The 21,674-nt window shown below is 38.0% G+C and overlaps 1 protein-coding gene across 5 annotated transcripts in view; it reads left to right on the forward strand.

Moving 5' to 3' along the window:
• The window catches only part of FAM120C (family with sequence similarity 120 member C), a 162,239-nt gene that overhangs the window by 66,252 nt on the left and 74,313 nt on the right, over positions 1 to 21,674 (forward strand). For 2 of the 5 annotated variants that reach the window (XM_072816738.1, XM_072816736.1), the window contains exons 7-9: positions 51 to 331; positions 1,313 to 1,586; positions 2,227 to 2,398. In XM_072816738.1, coding sequence (XP_072672839.1) covers positions 51 to 331; positions 1,313 to 1,586; positions 2,227 to 2,398 — 727 coding nt within the window. Of the gene's footprint in view, positions 1 to 50; positions 332 to 1,312; positions 1,587 to 2,226; positions 2,399 to 21,674 lie in introns of those variants that run through there. The other 3 variants (XM_072816737.1, XR_012026464.1, XR_012026465.1) reach the window with 3 other exon arrangements.

Consider the following 21,674-nt stretch of genomic DNA (forward strand, 5'->3'; position numbering starts at 1 on the left):
TGGAGCTTGTTCAAATGTTAAATAGGTTTTCTGTCTGTTTTATCCTTCAGTTTTCTCACCATGTGCCCCAGAAAATGAAATATCCACCACCATTCCCAATGGGACCCAATTCCTCTCTTCTCTTCTCTTCCCATGCTTTGGGGGAATCCCGTGCTTTTTCTGAGGACCCCATGCTGCAGGACAGTCCCTTTGCCAATTGGGCTGTCTCTTATGACTCCTCTGCATCCCAGTTTCCCAATTACCTGACTTCCAAGGCCTCACCTCCTTTGGGACCAGACTCTTCTCACTCTTCTTCCTCTGATGGTGATGAACCAAATGGAGCCAGCTCTGAGTAAGTATCTGAATAGGCACTCAAGAGAACAGACTTTTAGAGCATCTGTATTTTTTTGCTAGTAACCTGGGTTGGGTGTGGGGAAGTGTATGTTCCTAGCTTTTCTCTGTGGTACTTTATTCTTAAGTAAAGTAGGAAAACTCTATGCTTGACTATTTCATACTCATATTGACTCTGTACAGGTGGTAATTTTCAGATACCCAGGCACCTAAAGTAAAAGTAAGCATAGCAGCTGGTTAGAAAAGCCCTGGGTATGGGTATGCTATATTTCATGCTATCATTTCTCAATTTTTGAGAGGGGTGGGTTCAATGTAAAAAAAAAAAAAGAAAAGAATTTATAGAGTTAAGTATTAGAACAGTTGAGTAGGCAGTTATATTGCTTAAGACAAGATTCTGAGGTTTAAAACAGTGGTATTTTGGAACACCTGGGTGGCTCAGCAGTTGAGTGTCTGTCTTTGGCTCAGGGCATAATCCTGGGGTCTAGGATCAAGTCCCATATCAGGCTCCCTGCAGGGAGCCTGCGTCTCCCTCTATGTATGTCTCTGCCTTTCTCTCTGGGTCTCTCGTAAATAAATAAATAAATAGATAGATAGATAGATAGATCTCTCATAAATAGATAGATAGATAGATAGATAGATAGATAGATAGATAAATAAATAAAATATTTAAAAAATAATAAAACCGTGGTATTTTATACTAGCTTATTTGTTCTTAGATTATTTCTCCAAGCAGATTCTTCTTGGGAAACAGTTACTTTGAGGTTTCAATTGTAAATAGTTTCTTAGAACATAAGCTGACTCTAGATATGGCCTCTTACAAGATTTAGAGGAAATGTATTAGGTCCAATACTAACTTAGTTATCTTGAAACTAAACCTTCCAGAAGGTTTGTAAGATTCCTTAGGATCAGAACAGACATCTTCTGTTGGAGTATCTTTATCAGCCTCCTTTATCTCTTCTACGTGGTCTCTTAAAATTTTTAGTCACATCACAGAAACACTTCAACAGCAGCCTGGATGGGAGGATCCAAATGGTGAGAGAGGGTCCTGGGTACAGCCCATCGATGCTGGAGTTTCAGATGCCAGCCTGGGTGATGGTGAGCCCCACATCCCATCCCTGCTGTCTATGTCTACAAGGAACCACATGGACATCACCATTCCGCCCTTACCTCCAGTAGCTCCCGAAGTCTTGCGGGTTGCTGAACACAGACACCGAAGGGGTCTTATGTACCCATATATATATCATGTCCTCACTAAGGTAAGAGAAAACATCAGCTCCCACCTCCCTGCTTTTAACATTGTACTTCACACTTCATAGAACCATAAGTTATTACAGAAAATTCTAATTGGTATCTGAAGGGAGATAAAAGGAGACCAAGTATTCGAGGGCCCCTCATTGTATTAAAGGCCTCAGCTGCAGTTACACAGCAGGAGATGGGACTTTATAATAAATGAGGCCCCAAGAAGAGAACTATAATAGTGAGATTTCAAAGAAGATAATGTACTATGTTGATAGACTCTGGTATAGGGCTGGATGCAATCTAAGAAGAGTTCTTATGCCCTTGTCCTTTACCTCTTCCTCTACTTCTCCAGAGCTGTTCCCTTCCTGCATTCTTACTATACACATCTATCCCCCAGCAAAATGTCTAAGATGGACTTTCTCCATTTAATCAGCTATTGTCAGTCATAGCAGAGACTCTAAAAATGGAACATAGCTTTTAAGCTGGCTACAGTCATCTGGGATTATTACAGCTTCTTTTTATTCTGCAACTGTTAAATACAAGCAGAAAATTTGATAGCTTGGCTACAGAGGCTATAGTTCATTACTGATTCTTCTCAGCTCAATTCCCTTTGAGGTAACTCATTTTGTTTTTTCTCCTGGACCATTTTCTTGTTAGGGTGAGATTAAGATCCCTGTATGTATTGAGGATGAGTGTAACATGGAACTTCCTCCAGCTGCTCTTCTGTTCCGGTCAGCACGTCAATATGTTTATGGGGTCCTTTTCAGTCTGGCAGAAACACAGCGGAAAATGGAACGCCTGGCCATACGGCGGCGGCTACCTGTGGAAGGTAAGTTTAGTTCTAGTTTTAATAGCTCTCTCAAACTTAGTGTGGAACAAATTGTGCAAGCACATCATACTTTGGCTGTAGAGCAGTCTTTGAGAAAATATATGATTCTCCAGAATACATAATGGCACGGGAAATGCATTAACTTAAGCCTCAGTTCTTTAATCATTAAGCATTCAGAGTAACTATTACTTATAAGAACCATGCTGGACTTTGGGAATGTAGAGGTATTTCTGACATAGTTTTTCCTTCTCAGTAAGGTTTTGTTTTGAATTTGATCCCATAGAGAGTTAGAGCCATTGAGATGTTTTAAGCTGCAGAGTGACTTGGTCAAATTAGTGTGTTCAAAAGAACCCTCTAGATTTCTGCTTCTGGGAAGATGGAATACATATACTTTTCCTTATTCCTCCTGCTAAATACAACTAAAAATCCAGGACATTATATATATAACAAGTATAAGACATTTTAGAAGGTGAAGAGAAGAAGGCAGACTGGCTAAGGACTTTGGGATCCAAGGAATTATGCAGTGGTGAGTTCCCTGGGTTTTCTTATTGCTGCATATATCCTAGACTAGGTGTGGGACAAGCTGGCAGCCCAGAAACACCCAACAGATACGGAACAGTAAGAGCCCCAAGAAATGCCTTCTCACTCTAGTCACAGGACCCCAAAGAAACAACCTAGCAACACAGAATATTTTTAGATAATAACCACCCTGTTCTAGTCAAAAACCACAGGAAAACTGTAGCCTACCCCCACTCCTATTAGCAAAGGCCAGATAAAGAACCTAGACTTCTACCCTTGCCAGACTATAACAAAGGAGAGAGAAGAGCTGAGTGGGGACCCAGGACTTTCACTCCCACTTGGCAGTGATGAGATAGCATCCCCCTTCACTCACTGGAGTAGTGTCAGAAACTACCTGCTAGAACATCAGATTAAAATAAGATCCAGGGTCTTTTAAACTAATATCCCAAATGTCCAGGTTTCAGTTGAAAATCCTTCGTCAGGGATCCCTGGGTGGCGCAGCGGTTTGGCGCCTGCCTTTGGCCCAGGGCGCGATCCTGGAGACCCGAGATCGAATCCCACGTCGGGCTCCCGGTGCATGGAGCCTGCTTCTCCCTCTGCCTGTGTCTCTGCCTCTCTCTCTCTCTCTCTGTGACTATCATAAATAAAAAAAAATTAAAAAAATAAAAATTTATAAAGAAAATCCTTCGTCATACCAAGAACCAGAAAGATTTCGAACTGAGATGTCAAACCAAGAAAAAAAGTCAATAGATGCCACCATTGAGATGACACAGATGTCTGAAGTACCTGACAGGGATTTCAAAACAGCCATCCTTTGTAAAGCAAAAATGCTTTGACAAACAATTCTGAACAAGCATGATACAAATTAACAATAGAAAGTCTTAGCAAAGAAATGGAAGATATAAATAAGAAATGGAAATTAAGATCTAAAAAATACAATGACAAAATACTCAATAGATGGGTTAAACAGCAAATTGGAGACAACAGAAGAAATAATCAGTGAATTTGGAGACAGAACAATAGAAATTACCCAATCTGAATAACAGAAAATAGGCTGAAAAAATAAACAGGGACCAGTGAAGGTAGAACAAAAGATCTAATATTTGTGTCATCACAGTTCCAGAAGGACAGGAGAAAGAGCATGGACTGCAGAAGTATTCAAATACAAAATAGCTGGACTAATATCAAATTTTGGGAAAAAACAAGCCCACAGATTCAGGAAGCTAATTGAATTATAAACAGTATAAACCCAAAGAAATCCATGTGAAGACCTAACATGGTGAAACCTTTGAAAGCTAAAGGCAGAAAAATTATTGAAAGCAGCCAGAGAAAAACACTGCTTTACCTATAGTGGCAAAATAATATGGATGACAGCTGATCTCTCATCAGAAGCCAGAGTCCAGAAGGAAGTTGCACAGCATTTTCAAGGGCCAAAAGAAATGTCAAGTCAGAATTCTATATCAAACAAAAACATCCTCCAGGAATGAAGGAGAAATCAACCTATTCTCAGATAAAGGAAGACTAGGATAATTTTTCACAAGCAGAACTACAGTAAAAAGAAGGGCTAAAGGTATTTCTCTACACAAAAAGGAAATGATAAAAGGAGGAATCTTGGGAGGAGCTTGGAAAGATGGCAGAGTAGGAGGACCCTGAGCTCACCCCGTCCCATGTTTCCAAGTAGATATCATCCACATACAAGTCAATTAACTGGAGAGTGATCCGAAGGCTGGCAGAACTAACTCCACAAACAGTAGACAGATCTGTTCATATTTATTTCTGAGTATATTGGGAGATTTCTGAAATGAAGGTGCTGACAGGTGCCATTTTCCATCCCTACCTGCCAGTATAAACACAGAGACACCTGCTGGAGGTGGGGCTGAACAGATACTTGACACCTAACTCACCAACAGTGCTCCAGGCCCATGAGTTCTCCTGAGGACTTATCCACTCCAAGCCTGCTGGCCTTGGCCCTGGGCTCAGGGCAAATATTTTTAAAAGATTTAGAGCACAATAAAGAGGGTCAGAGGTAGAAAGAAAAAGAATCCCAAACAGACTCCACACTGAGCATGGAGCCTAAAGTGGGGCTTGATCCCGTCACCTGAGCTGAAACCAATAGTTGGGCGCTTAACCGGCTGCACCACCCAGGGACCCCGGGGCAAATTTTGTTAAAGCTAAGCAGGTGCCCCACCTAGCCACCAGGTGCAAAGCTACCACTGAGTACCATGCATGTCTGTCACACCATGCTTACCTGTGCACCCCTGGCCACCCTTGTGTGTTCTCAAAGCCACATGTCCCCCAACCACCAGCATGCACCACACTGAGCAGCAATACACTAGTCACCTTTTTACATGTACCCAGCTGAGCACCCATAGGTGCCATCTACCACTGTGCCTAGCTGTGTACCCCCAGCTGTTCTTGTATGCCTCACCACCCAGTGTGCAGCTTCCAGCCACTACAGCACTAAAGGGGATCTGGCATAGGACTGGTGGTCCAGTGCACATTTTGCTAATACAACTGCCTTGTTTGCATTACCTGGTAGGCATGCCCCACTCCCCTAGAGCTAGCCTCCCTGAGTCTCACTAACACTATGGAGAGCAAGCACAATCCACAATAGGCAGAGAGTCAGTGCCAATGACTACATGGAAAGGAAAAGGAACTCATCAGCAATAGCAGGACATAAGCAACATACATAGGATACTCTCCTGAAGTGCCAGGTTCTAGTGAACAGGGGACTAAAACTGCAGGGCACTCCAGGACCTCTTCTTTGTAAAATCACTACTTTCAAGAGCGGAAGATGCAGCTGACTTTCTTAACACAGACAAATTGACACAGAGAGGCAGATGAAATGAGAAAACAGAAATTTATCCCAAATGAAAGAAAGGATAAGGCCATAGCCAGAGATCTAGGTGAAACAGATAGAAGTAATGTGTTGGATAAAGACATTAAAGCAATGATCATAAGGATGCTCACTGGACTTGAGAAAAGAGTAGAAGGCATGAGTGAGACACTTAACACAGAGATTAGGAATAACATAGCAAAGATAAAGGGCACAATAAATGACATGAGAAATGCACTTGATGGAGTGAACAACAGGATGGTAGAAGCAGAGGAACATGTACGTGGAAACAAATGAAAAAGAACTAGTGACCTAGGAGACAGAGTAATGAAAAGTAATGCCGGTCACTCCTGAGTGGCTCAGTGGTTGAGCGTCTGCCTTTGGCTCAGATTGTGATCCCATATACTGGGTTGAGTCCCACATCAGGCTCCTCACAGGGAGCCTGTTCTCCCTCTGCCTATGTCTCTGCCTGTGTCCCTGTGTCTCTCGCGAATAAATAAATAAAATCTTTTTTTTTTTAGAAAGAGTAATCAAGCTGAATAAAGGAGAGAGAAAAGAATTATGCAAAAACAAGAATAGACTTAGGGAACTCATTGACTCCATTAAACATAATAACATATTACAAAAGTCGCAGAAGAAGAGAGAGAAAGGTGGTCAGAAAATCTATTTGAATAAATAACAGCTGAAAACTCCCCTACTCTGGGGAAGGAAACAGATACTCAGGTATAGAGGCACAGAGAAACCCCAACAGAATCAACAAAAACTGACCAACAGCAAGACATATCATAATTAAATTTATAAAATATAACGATAAAGAAAAAATTCTAAAAGTGGCAAGATAAAACAAGTCATTTACTTACAAGGGAAAAGTTATAAGGCTAGCAGATTTTGCAACAGAAACTTTGCAAACCAGAAGGGGAGTGTGATGATATATTCAAAAAGCTAAATGGGAGAAATCAGCAGCCAAGAATATTCTATCCAGCAAGGCTATCATTCAGAATACAAGGAGACATAAAGAGTTCCCCAGACAAATAAAAACTAAAGGAGTTCATGACCACTAGACCAGCCCTATAAGAAATATTAAAAGGGACACTTTGAGTGGAAAGGAGAGACCAAAAGTGAAAGTTTAGAGGTAGGAAACACAGAAGCAGTAAAAACGAATATTTCTGTTAAAAAAATCCATCAACAAACTCGCAAAAAGGGATATACAATATAGTAACATATACTTAAAAGGTGGGGAAGAGTGGAGAAAACAATGCAAACATAAATGACCACCAACTTAATATAGACTGCTATATGCAGAAGAGGTTACATGCAAACCTAATGGTAACCATATATCAAAAACCACTAATAAATATACAAAAAAATAAAGAGAAAGAAATCCAAATATAGCACTAAAGAAAATCAGCAAAACACGAGAGAAAGACAGGAAAGGATCAGAGAAAATCTTCAGAAATACCCAGAAAACATGTAATAAAATGGCAATAAACGCATATCTATCCATAATTATTTTGAGTGTAAATAGAGTAAATGTTCCAATCAAAAGATATAAGGTGGCAGAATGGATTAAAAAAACCAAGACCCATCAGTATGCTACCTACAAGAGACACATTTTAGACCTCAAGGCACCTGCACATTTAAAGTGAGAGGATAGAGAAACATCTTTCATGCAAATGGATGTTAAAACAAAGCTGGAGTAGCAATACTTATATTGGGCCAAACAGACTTTAAAAGAAAGACTGTAACAAGGGACAAAGGAGAGTACTATATATAATAATATATAGTATTATATATAGGGGACAGTCCAACGAAAAGATAAAATGTGAATATTTAGGCACCCAACATAAAAGCATCTAAATACATAAAACAGTTAATAACAAAGATAAAGGAACTAATTGACAATAATACAATAATAGAAGTGGACTTTAACACCCCAAATATGTCAAGGGATAAATCTTCTAAACAGAACATCAACAAGGAAACAATGTCTTTGAATGATATACTGGAACAGATTAATTTAAAAGATGTATTCAGAACATTCCATCCTAAAAAAACATAATAAATACTCTTTTCAAATGCACAAGGAGCATTCTCCAGAATAGATCACATATCAGGCTACAATAGAAGTCTCAAAAAGTTCAAGAAGATAAAAATCATACCTTGAATATTTTCTGACCACAACACTATGAAACTAGAAGTCAACCATAAAAAAAAATCTGGAAAGAGCACAAATACATGGAGGTTAAATAACATGCTACTAAATAATGATTGGCTCAACCAGGAAATCAAAGAAGAAATAAAAATCTACATGGAAACAAATGAAAATGAAAACACAATGGTCCAAAACCTCTGGGATGCAGCAAAAGAGACAAGTTTATAGCAATATAGACAAGTTTATAACTCAAAAAATAAGAAAAATCTCAAATAAACAACCTAACCTCTTAACCTAAAGGAGCTAGAAAAAGAAGAAAAAAACAAAACCTAAAACTAGCAAAGAAATAATAAAGATCACAGCAGAAATAAATGATATACAAAGGGGAGGTGCGTGGGGGGATGGGGTAACTGGGTGACAGGCATTAAGGAGGGTACATGATGAGATGAGCACTGGGTGTTATACTATATGTTGGCAAATCAAATTTAAATAAAATATTTTTTAAAAGAAGGAAAAAAGAAATAAATGATATACAAAGTAAAAAACAATAGAACCAATCAATGAAACTAAGAGCTGGTTCCTTGCAAAAATCAATAAAATTGACAAACCTCTAGCCAGACTTTTCTTTTTTTTTTTTTAATTTTTATTTATTTATTTATGATAGTCACAGAGAGAGAGAGAGGCAGAGACACAGGCAGAGGGAGAAGCAGGCTCCATGCACCGGGAGCCCCATGCGGGATTCGATCCCGGGTGTCCAGGATCGCGCCCTGGGCCAAAGGCAGGCGCCAAACCGCTGCGCCACCCAGGGATCCCTAGCCAGACTTTTCAAGAAAAAAAGAATTAATACCTATTCTTCCCAAATTATTCCAAAAAAGAGAAAAGGAAAGAAAACTTCCAATTTCATTCTATGAGTTCAGCATTACCCTGGTACCAAAACCAGTTGAAGACACCACTAGAAAAGAGAACTACAGACCAATATTTCTCATGAATATAGATGCAAAAGTCCTCAAAAAAATACTAGCATACCAAGTCCAACAATATATTAAGAAAATCATTCACCATGATTTAAGTGGTATTTATTTCTTCGTTGCCAGTCTGGCTTAATATTCACAAATCAATCAATGTGATATATCACATCAGCAGGAGAAAGGACAAGAACCACATGATCATTTCAATAGATGCTGAAAAAGCATTTAACAAAGTACAACATCCATTTATGATAAAATCCCTCAACAAAATAGGTTTAGAGAAAACATACTTCAATATAATAAAGGCCGTCTATGAAAAACCACAGGTGTAACATCATCCGTAATGGGGATAAACTGAGTGCTTTTCCCCTAAGGTCAATAACAAGACAAGGATGTCCATCTCACCACTTTTATTTAACATAGTACTGGAAGTTCTATCCACAGCAATTAGACAACAAAAAGAAATAAAAGGAATCCAAATCAGTAAGGAAGAAGTAAAACTCTGTTTGCAAATGACATGATACAATATATAGGAAACACTAAAGACCACCCAAAAACTGCTAGAACTGATAAAGGAATTCAGTAAAGTCGCAGGGATCAAAATCAATATGAAATCTGTTGCATTTCTATACACCAGTAATGAAGAAAAGTTTTTAAATTTCATTTCCAATTGCACCCAAAGTAATGATACCTAGGAATAAAGTTAACCGAGGTGAAAGATCTTTGCTCTCAAAACTATAGAACACTGATGAAAGAAGTTAAAGATGTGATACAGAAATGGAAAGACATTCCATGCTCCTGGATTGAAAGAACAAATGTTGTTAAAATGTCTATACTACCTGAAGCAATCTACACATTTAATGCAATCTCTATCCAAATACTAACAGCATTTTTCACAGAGCTAGAACAAACAGTCCTAAAATTTGTATGGAACCACCAGAGAACCCAAATAGCCAAAACAGCCTTGAGAAAGAAAAAACTGGAGGCATCACAATTCGGGACTTCAAGTTATATTACAAAGCTGTAGTAAATCAATACAGTATGGTACTGGTACAAAAATAGATACATAGATCAATGGAACAGAATAGAAAATGAAGAAATAAACCCACAATTATGTGGTCAGTTAGTTTTTTACAGAGCAGGAAAGAATATCTAGTAGGAAAAAGTTTCTTTAATAAATGCTGCTGGCAAAACTGGACAGCAACATTCAAAAGAATTAAACTGGACCACTTGCTTACACGATATACAAAATAAATTCAAAATGGATTAAACACCTAAATGTGAGACCTGGAGTTAAAAATCTTAGAACACAAGAAATAACTTCTTTGACATTAGCTGTGCTAACATTTTTCTAGATAGATTTCCTGAGGCAAGGGAAACAAAAGCAAAAATAAACTGTTGGGACTATATCAACATAAAAGGCCTCTGCAACACCAAGGAAACAATAAAGAAAACTAAATGACAGCCTTCAGAATGGAAGAAGATATTTGCAAATGACATATCCACTAAAGGGCTAGTATCCAAAATATATAAAGAACTTATGAAACTCAAAACCCAAAAAACAAATAACCCAATTAAAAAATGAGCAGAAGACACGAACAGACATTTCTCCAAAGAAAACGTCCAGGAAGCCAATAGGTATATGAAAAGATGCTCAACATCTCATATCGTCAGGGAAATACATATCAAAACTACAATAAGATAACACCTCACACCTGTCAGAATGGCTAAAATAAAAAACACAAGAAACAACAGGTATTGGTGAGGACATAGAGAAAGGGGAACCCTCTTGCAATGTTGGTGGGAATGCAAATTGATGCAGTCACTGTGCAAAACAGTATGGAGGTTCCTCAAAAATTTAAGATTGGAACTACTTAATGATCCAGTAATTGCACTACTGAGTATCTACCCAAAGAATACTGAGACACTAATTCAAAGGGATACATGCACTCCTATGTTTATAGCAGTTTTATTAATAATAACCACAATATGGAAGCAGCCCAAGTGTCCATCAATTGATGTATAGATAAAGATGTGGTGTGTGTATGGAATACAATGGAATCTTGTATTGGAATATATTGTGGAATATTATTTTTTAATAATTAATATTAAAAAAAACCAAAATCTTGCCATTTGCAACAATATTGTGGAGCTGGAGGGTATAATGCTAAACAAAATTAAGTCAGAGAAAGAAAAATACCATATGATTTCACTCAAATGTGGAATTTAAGAAACAAACAAAGGAAAAAAAATGAGAGAGATTGCCAAAGCAAGAAACAGACTTTTAATCATAGGGAACAAACTCTATGGTTACAGAGGGAAGGGATTAGGGGGGTGGGGATGGAAATTAAGGCATACACTTGTCATGCTGAAGACAGGGTGATGTATGGAAGTGTTGAATCACTGTATTGCGCACTTGAAACTAATAACACCGTATTAACTAGAATTAAAGTAGAGACTAAAAAAAAAAGGAATCTTGCAACATCAGGAAGAAAGGAAAGACAATGGAAAGAACAAAAATATAGGTAAAAACAGTAGACTTTGCTTTTCTTGAGTTTTCTAAATTAGGTTTCACAGCTGAAGCAAAAGTATCACTGTTTAATTTGGTTCTCAGTGTCTATAGGGAAAATATGTAAGACAATTCTAAGTGGGGAAGATTAAAGAGATGTAATCAGTGAGGTTTCTATATTTCACTTGAACCAGTGAAATATCAACACCAGCAGACTGTGGTAACTTATGTATACATAATGCAGTGCCTAGAAAATGCAATAGAAAAGCTGTACACAGAGAAATACTCAGAAACACTATAGATAAATCAACATAGAATTTTAAAATAAGGTAATATAACCTATAGGAAGAGAAGAGGAAGAAAGTAGAGCTATGAAAAACAGAACAAACAAAAAAGGATAGACATAAGCCCTAACATATCAATAATTACATCAAATGTGAGTGGTCTAATTACACCAATTAGAATACAGTCATTGACAGACTAGATAAAAATCATGACCCAGTTATATATTGTCTACAAAAATTCACTTCAAATATAAATGATATGTTTGTTGAAAGTAGAATGATAGAAAGTTATATACCATGAAAACATTAATCAAAAAAAATCAGGAATGGAGGTATTAATAGCACATAAAGTAGACTTCAGAGTAAAGCAAAATGCCAGTGATAAAGAGGGATATTATATACTGGTAAAAGGGTCAATATACCAAAAAGACTAGCAATCCTAAATGTGTATCACCAAACCACAGAGCCACAAAATATGTGGTGCAATAACTGAGAAAACTTAAATGAGAAAGATACAAATCCACAATTCTAATCAGAGATTTCAGCTCCCCTTTCAACAGTGAATAGAACAACTAGACAGAAAATCATCGGGAATATAGAACTCAACAACACCATCATTGAATAGGATCTAATTGACTCTTAACATGTCAGGCAACAAGAACAAAATATATATTCTTTTCACATGCCCACAGAACATATACCATGATAGATGATATCCTGGACCATAAAACAAAGCTCAATAAATTTAAGAGAATTAAAATTATACAAAGTATATTCTCAGACCACTATGGAATCAAACTAGAAATCAACAACAGAAAGATAATAGGAAAATCTATAAATACTTGGAAGATAACGAAACACTTTTATATAATCCATGGGTCAAAGAGCAAGTCTCCAGGGAAAAAAGAAAATACGTGAAACTAAATGAAAATAAAAATACAATATATTAGAATCTGTGCTATGGAGCTAAATTGCTGCGAAGGAAATTTATAGTACTAAATGCTCAGATTAGAAAAGGGAAATGTGACTAATCTGTCATCTGAATTTTTACCTCAAGAAACAAGAGGAGGAGAAAGCTAAACCTGCAGCAAAGCAATGTGAAGAAATAATAATAAAGAGCAAAAATCAATGCAATTGAAAACAAAAATAACAGAGCGTAATTAGTAAAACAAAAACCTGGTTCTTTGAAAAGAAAAATAAAATTAGCAAATGTCTAGAAAGTCTGCAAAGAAGAAAATATGGAATACACAAATTACATCAAGACTGAGGCAGGGAATAATACCATAGTACCTACAAATGTCCAAAGGATTATATACGAATACTATAAACAACTCTACACATAAATTTGATGGGTCAGTTTCTCAAAATTACAAACTACCACAACACACCTAACATGAAATAGACAATCCGTATAACCCTGTGAATATTAATATAATTTTAATTTTACCAAAAGAAAATCTGATTCCATTGGTTTCACTGGAGAATCCTACCAAATTTTTAACAAATAATTTTCTTTTTTTTAAAATTAGAGTTCAGATTGCCAACATATAGTATATCACCCAAGCTCATCCCGTCAAGTGCCCCCCCTCGGTGCCTGTCACCCAGTCACCCCAACCCCCCGACGTCTCCCTTCCACTATCCCTGGTTTGTTTCCCAGAGTTAGGTGTCTGTCATGTTCTGTCACCCTCACTGATATTCCCACTCATTTCTCTCCTTTTGACTTTATTCCCTTTCACTATTTTTTATATTCCCCATGAATGAGACCATATAATGTTTGTCCTTCTCCGATTGACTTATTTCACTCAGCATAATACCCTCCAGTTCCATCCACGTCGAAGCAAATGATGGGTATTTGTCTTTCTAATGGCTGAGTAATATTCCAGTCTATACATATACCACATCTTCTTTATCCATTCATCTTTCGATGGACATTGAGGCTCCTTCCAAAGTTTGCCTATTGTGGACATTGCTGATATAACCTTTGGGGTACAGGTGCTGCTATTTTGGTTCTATGTTTCTAGGAATTTACCCATTTCTCCCAGATTGCCTAATATGTTGGCATATAATTGCTCATAATATTCTCTTATAATTGTATTTCTGCAGTGTTGGTTGGGATCTCTCCTTTCATTCATGATTTTATTTATTTGGGTTCTTCCTCTTTTCTTTTTGAAAGAATAGATCACATACTGGGTCACAAATCAGGACTCAAATGGTACAAAAAGACTGAGATCATAGCATGCATATTTTTAGACCACATGCTATGAAACTTGAAGTCAACCATGAGAAAAAAATTGGGAATAACCACGCATACATAGAGTTTAAAGAATATCCTACTAAAGAACGAATGGGTCGACCAGAAAATTACAGAAGAAATTTTTAAAAACACATGGAAGAAAATGAAAAACATGACAGTTCAGAACCTTTGGGATGCAGCAGGTGCAGTCCTAAGAGGGAAGTATATAGCAGTACAGGCCTTCCTCAAGAAATAAGAAAGGTCTTGGGGCACCTGGGTGGCTCAGTCGATTAGGCATCTGCCTTCAGCTCTGGTCATGATCCTGAGGTCCTGGGATTGAGCACCACATGGGGCTCCCTGCTCAGTGGAAAGCTTACTTCTCCCTCCTCCTCTCCCTCTGCCTTCTGCTCCCCCTGTTTGTGTGCTATTTCTCTGTCAAATAAATGAATAAAATCTTAACAAAAATGAAATAAGAAAGTTCTCAAATAGACTACCTAAACTTACACCTAAAGGAGCTGGCAAAAGAGCAGCAAATAAAGCCTAAATCTGGCAGAAAAGAAATAATAAGGTTAGTGCAGGAATCAATGATACAGAAATTAAAAAACAAACAGTAAAACAGATCAATGAAACTAAGAGCTGCTTTTCTGAAAGAATTAACAAGATTGATAAACCCCTAGCCTCTGATGGATATTTAAAATGGTTTTATTTTTCTCTAATAAAAAGCAGCAGCAAACATACCAGTAGGAGTTTCCTGAGCTGTCATGTTTCTCTAGGTGAACACTTTGAAAGTGGGTTGCTGGGGTATGGACATTTGAAATTTCAATACATACTGCCAAGTTGCCTTTCAAAAGCATTATGCCAATTTTCATTCTCATCAGCAGTATTTCTTCATGTTTCCTCAGACTCTAACTTTTAAACTGTTTACCGGTCTGATGGATGGAAAAAAATGGTAACTTATGTTTATTTGTTTTAAATTTTCATTGTATCATTGCTAGTGAAGTTGAATATCATTTCATATGTTTTTTAGCCCATCCTTTATGAACTGCTTGTAAACTTTGTTTAGGTTTTCTTACAGCATTGTCTTTTCCATATTGAGTTGTAGGAGTCATTTCTAGTTCTGGATATTCACCCTTTATCTATTATGCATGTTGCTGATATTATTCCATAATATGTAACATGTTTATGGTTTGTGTTATCATACAGAAGTTTTAAATGTTTGTATAGTGATTTGATTATATCAGCCTTTTTCTTCTGTTGTTTTTTTCTGTTTTGTTTACTATTAGAAGGCCTTTCTTGGGATGCCTGAGTGGCTCAGTGGTTGAGCATCTGCCTTTGGCTCAGGGCGTAGTCCCAGTTTGGGAATCAAGTTCCACATCAGGTTGCCTGTGAGGAGACTGCTTCTTCCTCAGCCTATGTCTCTGCCTCTCTCTGTGTCTCTCATGAATAAATAAATAAAATCTTTTTTCTAAAAAAAGGTCTTTCTTATCCAAGGCAACAACCATTTTCTCTTTTTCTCCTTCTGTTATAGTGCTTTCCATTTATGTCTTTTATCTACCTTAAACTCATTTCCTTCTCAAACCTTTGTGCTTTTCCTATCTAGATACTCTCTTCCCCAGACCTTCCTATGGCTGACACCTTCAGCACTTGGTTCAACTACTTGTTCTTCCAGAAGGCCTTCCCGACTACCCTAACTAAACTGACCACCCACTCTCCATTAATATGTACCTTAGTTCATTACCTTCATTTCTTTTCTTTTTTAAAAAGATTTTATTTATTTATTCATGAGAGACACAGAGACATAGGCAGAGGAAGAAGAAAGCTCCCTGCAGGGAGCCTGATGGGGGACTCTATCCCAGGACCCCGGGATCATGACCTAAGTTGAAGGCCAGACGCTCAACCATTGAGCCACCCAGGTGCCTCGATTTATTTTCTTCATAGATCACCTCTCCAAAGTTATCTATTTGCTGTGTCTCTTTAGATTGTAAACTCCATAAGAGTAGGGATTTTCTCTTGTTCCCAGCTCCTAGAATACTTTTAGAGTTTATTCTAGTGAATTTGACATGATATAGGGGTAAAGTAAGTTTTCCCTAAATGGATAGCTGGTTGTTTCAACACCGACTCCCTTTTTAAAAGAGAATTATTTCAGTCATCCTGTTTTTCTACTTCTACTAAATACTGAGTGAGTCAAGAATGGTTATAATTATTATTCAGTACAGTGATTCTCAATGTTGGTGGTATATTAGGATCATACTTAAAGATGTTTTTAAAATTTAGATATAGAGTATGTATTAGTTTTTTAGGGCTATCATAACAAAGTACCACAAACTGGATAGCATAAAACCATAGAAATTTATTATCTCACTGTTCTGGAGGTGAGAAGTCCAGAATCAAGGTGTTGGCAGGCCATGCTGTTTCTAAAAGCCCTAGCAGAGCATCCTTCCTTTCTTTCTAGCTTTTGGTGGTTGCAATCCTTGACATTCCTTGGCTTGTAGATGTATCACTATGCCTCCACCATCACATGGTGTTCTCCCTGTGTGCCTGAATTTCCCTTTTCTTATGAGGACCCCAATCATTGGATTAAGATCCACCCTATGACCTCATTTTAACATGATTACATCCTCATAGGTGATATTTCTGAATAAGGTTAAAATCACAGGCTCTGGGTGAATGTGAATCTTGGGGACATACTATTCAACCCCCTACAGAGTGTCACATTTTATAAAATCTGCTTCACTAGGTCTGGAGTGGAGGCCTCGTATACTTAATTTTTAAGAGCTTCATTGACTTGAGTTCACCTGAAAGGTAAATATGGGAAAAAAAATAGAACATTTCTAAAAAAAGAAAGAGAGAGAGAAAGAAACAAAACGAAAGTGAGAGAAAACTAGTTCTGTCAGATATTAAAAATACTACAGAAGTAAAATGATTCATACAGTATAGAACAAAAAATGAATTAGATCAATGGAACAAGTAGATTCCACAAGTAGACCCAAATACATAAAGGAATTTAGTTTATGATAAATGTGGCAATTGAAATTAGTGGGGAGAAAAAAGGCTTATTCCATAAATAGTGCTCAGACAACTGGCTATTTGTTGTTGGGGCAGGGGACGGAGTATCCTTACCTTACTCCTTGTACCAAAATATAATTCTAGATGGATCAGAAGTGGAAAAGGAAAAAAAATGAAAACAAAATTCTAGAAGAAAAGATGGATGTACTTAGGAATAGGGAATGCCCCCCCCCCTTTTTTTTTATGATAGTCCACAGAGAGAAGAGAAAGAGGCAGAGACACAGGCAGAAGGAGAAGCAGGCTCCATGCACCGGGAGCCGGACGCGGGACTCGATCCCGGGTCTCCAGGATCATGCCCTGGGACAAAGGCAGGCGCCAAACCGCTGCGCCACCCAGGGATCCCAGGGAATGCCCTTTTAAAGCAGACTCCCAAACCCAGATGCCAATAAAGGAAACTATTGATAGATTTGTGTCATAAAAGTTAAAAGCTTCGTGAGACAAAAATACCATAAACAAATTCAAAAGATCAACAGAGCTGGGAAAACATATTTGCAACATATATGACCAAGGGCTAGTTTCTTTAATTTACAATAAGTTCAGAAAAAAAAAAAATCAACATGAAAAAGGCAAAACCCAATAGGAAAATGAGCTAAAGAATAAGCAAGTAATTTACAAAGGAAAACATATATACATCAATACAGATTTGAAAAGATGTTCAGTCTCATCCATGAGGCATATGAGAAGTATATTTCTTATGTATTATGTAAGAAATATAAATCGAAACAATAAAACTCCATCTTCACCTATCATTTTGGGAAGCATTTAAAGTTTGATTATATGCAGAGCAAGTGAGGATATGAGAAAATAGATACACACTGCTGGTGAGACCATAAGTTGGTGCAGCTTTTTACAGGTACAAATTGGCAATATTTATCAAAATAGAACATGCACATATTCTTTGACTAAGTGGGTGGACTTTGCTAGAGTATTCACAGCAATAGTTTCCTACTTTTTCCTTTCTACCAATTCATGGTTTTTATTTGTGTATCTATTCTTCCCACTCATAGTCCATGTATTATGGGGTAAACTGATTCTAGTATGTCTGGCCACAGACATTATTACTTCAGGGGAGATTTGTAATGTAAGCCAGCCAATTAGGGTGCACCCTGGGAGTCCTGCTCATATGAAAGACTGGATCAGAAGTTTTTGCTGAACTTAAAGGAAGAGACTGTGTCCATGGCCACTGGCAGCCATCTCATGGTTACCTTGCCTACAGCAATGTTTCTCAGCCTTTAGTGTGCATCAGAATTACCTAGTCTGTTAAAACACAAATTGCTTATCTCCATCCTCAGAATTTCAAATTCTGTAGATCTGAGGTAGGAACCAAGAATTCCCTTTTGTAAGAAGTTCCCAGATGCTGCTGAGGCTGCTGGTCCAGGGATTGCACTTAAAAATCTACTTGGATAAAGTAGGGATTGCAGAACATGGAAACTAAAAGAAACTGAGTGGCTCAGTTTCTTTTTTTTCTCAGTGGCTTTTTTTTTAACTTGCTAAACAGAAGCATCTAATCATTATACTCAGTAATCTTGCCATTAAAAATGTACCCTATGGATATCATTGCAGAAGTTCACCAAAACATATGCCCCTGGATGATCATTGCAGCCTTGTTTGTAATAGCTAAAACTGGAAGCAATCAAAGCACTTCTCCATAGGGAACTGATCTGATAAAATCATCCATCTAATGGAATACTATGTAGTATTAGAAATTATGAAAGTCTGCGTATGCTCATAAAGAAATATCTCTAAGATACATTAAGTATAAAAAATTATGATGACTCAGTGGGAGTAATTTATGCTTTTTAAACAAAAGAGTAAACAGATGAATATATGCAGGTATATGCTTAGTTATTTCCTGGAAAGTTAATTACTTCCCGGAAGATTAATTCTAAGAATGGCTATATTTGAGAATGGTTGGGATTGGGGTGGTGCTAGAAGTTTCTGGCATCACTTTGTGCATTTTTATTGTTTTAATTATCTATCTTTAGGTAAATTTTCCTGTTTTAAAAAAAGAAAATGTCATTTGGAGTTATCTGAGCAAGGCATGGGCCAATTTTAGCTTTTTTCTTTGTATTTCTGTATTGAAAATACAACTAATAAATGTTATATTCTTTTTAAAAAAATTAAATCATGAAAAAGTAAATGGAAAATTGAAGACTTCTCAGGTATTCAACCAGACTTGAGTGCCACTGTCATGGTGCATAGGTTATAAACTGGTGGGCACCTCTACCTATCCAGATTAAGCCTCAGCTAGGGAGTTGTTTATTGTACCTTCGTATGCATATGAATCACCTAGGGATCGTTTTAAAATGCAGATTCTGATTGAGTAGATCTGAGGTGGGTCTCAATATTCTGCATTTCTAATAGGCCCCCAAAAGGTGCTACTATTGCTGGACCACTGGTCAAACTTTGATAGCAAGAAAAAAGGAGGTGAAGAGGAGGAAGAAAAAGGAAGCATCTGAGTGGGCTGTGAAGATGGGGAGGAAGGGACAGATATGACACTGCAGCAGAATGATCAGATATGGTGGATGAGGAGAATCTGGGATGATGAGGTTTCTGGCCTGGGTGATGAGGATAGTGGTGACATTAACCAGAAGTAGAGGAATCAAGCTGGAGATAGGAGGAGAAATAGGAAACAATGTAGGATTGGTAGCAAGTCTTCATATTTAAACACAATGAGGTATGCTTTTTTGGGGGGAGTTTGCTGGACTTGCCCAGCAGATCATTTGAACTCATTTGAACTCCTCAGTAGAGTTCAGTTAGAGGTAGATTTGGAAGTCATCTATATAAAGGTAAGAGTTGAAGCCATGGGAAGGGATGAATCTCACCAAGGAGAAAGAATACTGAGAAGATGGCTGAGAATAGAAACTCTAAGAAAGGCTTATTTTAAGAGACAGACTAAGGGAGGAAATGAAGAAGAAATCAGAGAGGCAGTACAGAAGACTAGATATTCCGAAAAAGATTAGATATTCTGAAGAGGACTAGATATTCTGGCCTCCTACAACCAGAGCAACTTGATCCTGCATAAAATACAATTTGTACTGTATTGCTGGATATGTGAATTGGCAACTACTGCATAGTAAACCATCCTCAAACTCAGTGGCTTGAAACCAAATCATTTATTATTGTTTATGAATCTATGGGTTGGCTGCATATCTCTGCTGTTGGACCAGGCTTGGCTGGTCTTGGCTAGGCTTGTGTACTTGTGGTCTGCTGGTGGGTTGGCTGGGGTTAACAGGTCTAGGATGGTCTTGTCTGGTATAGCTGGACAACTGGACAACGGGGTCTCATCTTCCAGAAGGCTAGTCCAGGCTTGTTCTCATGGTAGTTCCAGGGGTTCAAGAGTGAGCGGAAGCATGCAAGCCTTCTTGAGGCCTATGCTAAGAACTGGCATAATTATCACTTCTGCAAAAGTCTATATAGGCCAAAACAAAACCTAGTCCAGATTTGAAGGGTGGAGAAACCTATCCATCTCTTAGTGGGAGGAGCTGTAGAAAGTATAGATACAGGAAGATGTGAACAAGTATGGCCATTTTTGTATTCAATTAATCATGCTGGATTTGTCAGAAGTAAAAGGAGTCTTTAGAGGACAAGCAAACAAACAAATAAATCTATGATAATGACAGTTAACAAATCTCAGTGAGCTGGCTGCGGGAACGGAGCACTTGAGAAAACTTCCAAAAATGGAATAGCAGTATATCCTTGGAAATTTGAGGTGTTGTTACTGGATGGAACAAGGAAAGGTTGCTGGTTAGGTAGGAAAACAAACAAATAGACACCTGCCACAGAATCTAAGAGTCTAGCATTTTTCATTGGAAAATTCTACAAATACTTTATTTTTTATTTTTATGTTTTAGATGTTATTTACTCACGAGAGACACAGAGAGAGGCAGAGACATAGGCAGAGGGAAGAGAAGCAGGTTCCATGCAGGGAGCCTTATGTGGGACTCGATCCCGGAACTCCGGGATCCTGCCCTGAGCTGATGGCAGACAACCAGAGCCACCCAGGTGTCCCTCTACAAATACATTAAATTAACAATGAACAGTTTTGGTCTTTCTGGTCCTAGAAACTAGTATGCTCATGGGCCGACTTTAGAGTTTGAACTGAGACTCAAAACCAGTATGCCAACCATGTCTTCTTAATGTACTGAAGGTATTTTCACTTCCTAATGGAAGCTTTTTAAAATTTATTTTATTTTTATTTTTTTAAAAGATTTTATTTAGCCATCCATTAGAGTCACACACACAGAGAGAGAGGCAGAGACACAGGCAGAGGGAGAAGCAGGCTCCATGCAGGGAGCCCGACACGGGACTCGATCCCAGGTCTCCAGGATCATGCCCTGGGCTGAAGGCGGCGCTAAACCGCTGAGCCACCCGGGCTGCCCTCCATTAGCTTTTTTTAAAATCAGAGTTCAATTTTCAACATGTAGCATATCAGCCACTGCTCATCCCATCAAGTTCCCCCCTCAGTGCCTGTCACCCATTCACCCCAACCCCCCACCCACCTCCCTTTCCACTACCCCTTATTCGTTTCCCAGAGTTAGGAGTCTCTCATGTTCTGTCACCCTCACTGATATTTCCCACTCATTTTCTCTCCTTTCCCCTTTATTCCCTTTCACTATTTTTTATATTCCCCAAAGGAATGAGACCATATAATGCTTGTCCTTCTCTGACTGACTTGCCTCACTCAGCATAATACCCTCCAGTTCCAT

This window comes from Canis lupus, chromosome X (genome assembly GCF_048164855.1).
Source record: "Canis lupus baileyi chromosome X, mCanLup2.hap1, whole genome shotgun sequence".
Lineage (NCBI taxonomy): Eukaryota > Metazoa > Chordata > Mammalia > Carnivora > Canidae > Canis > Canis lupus.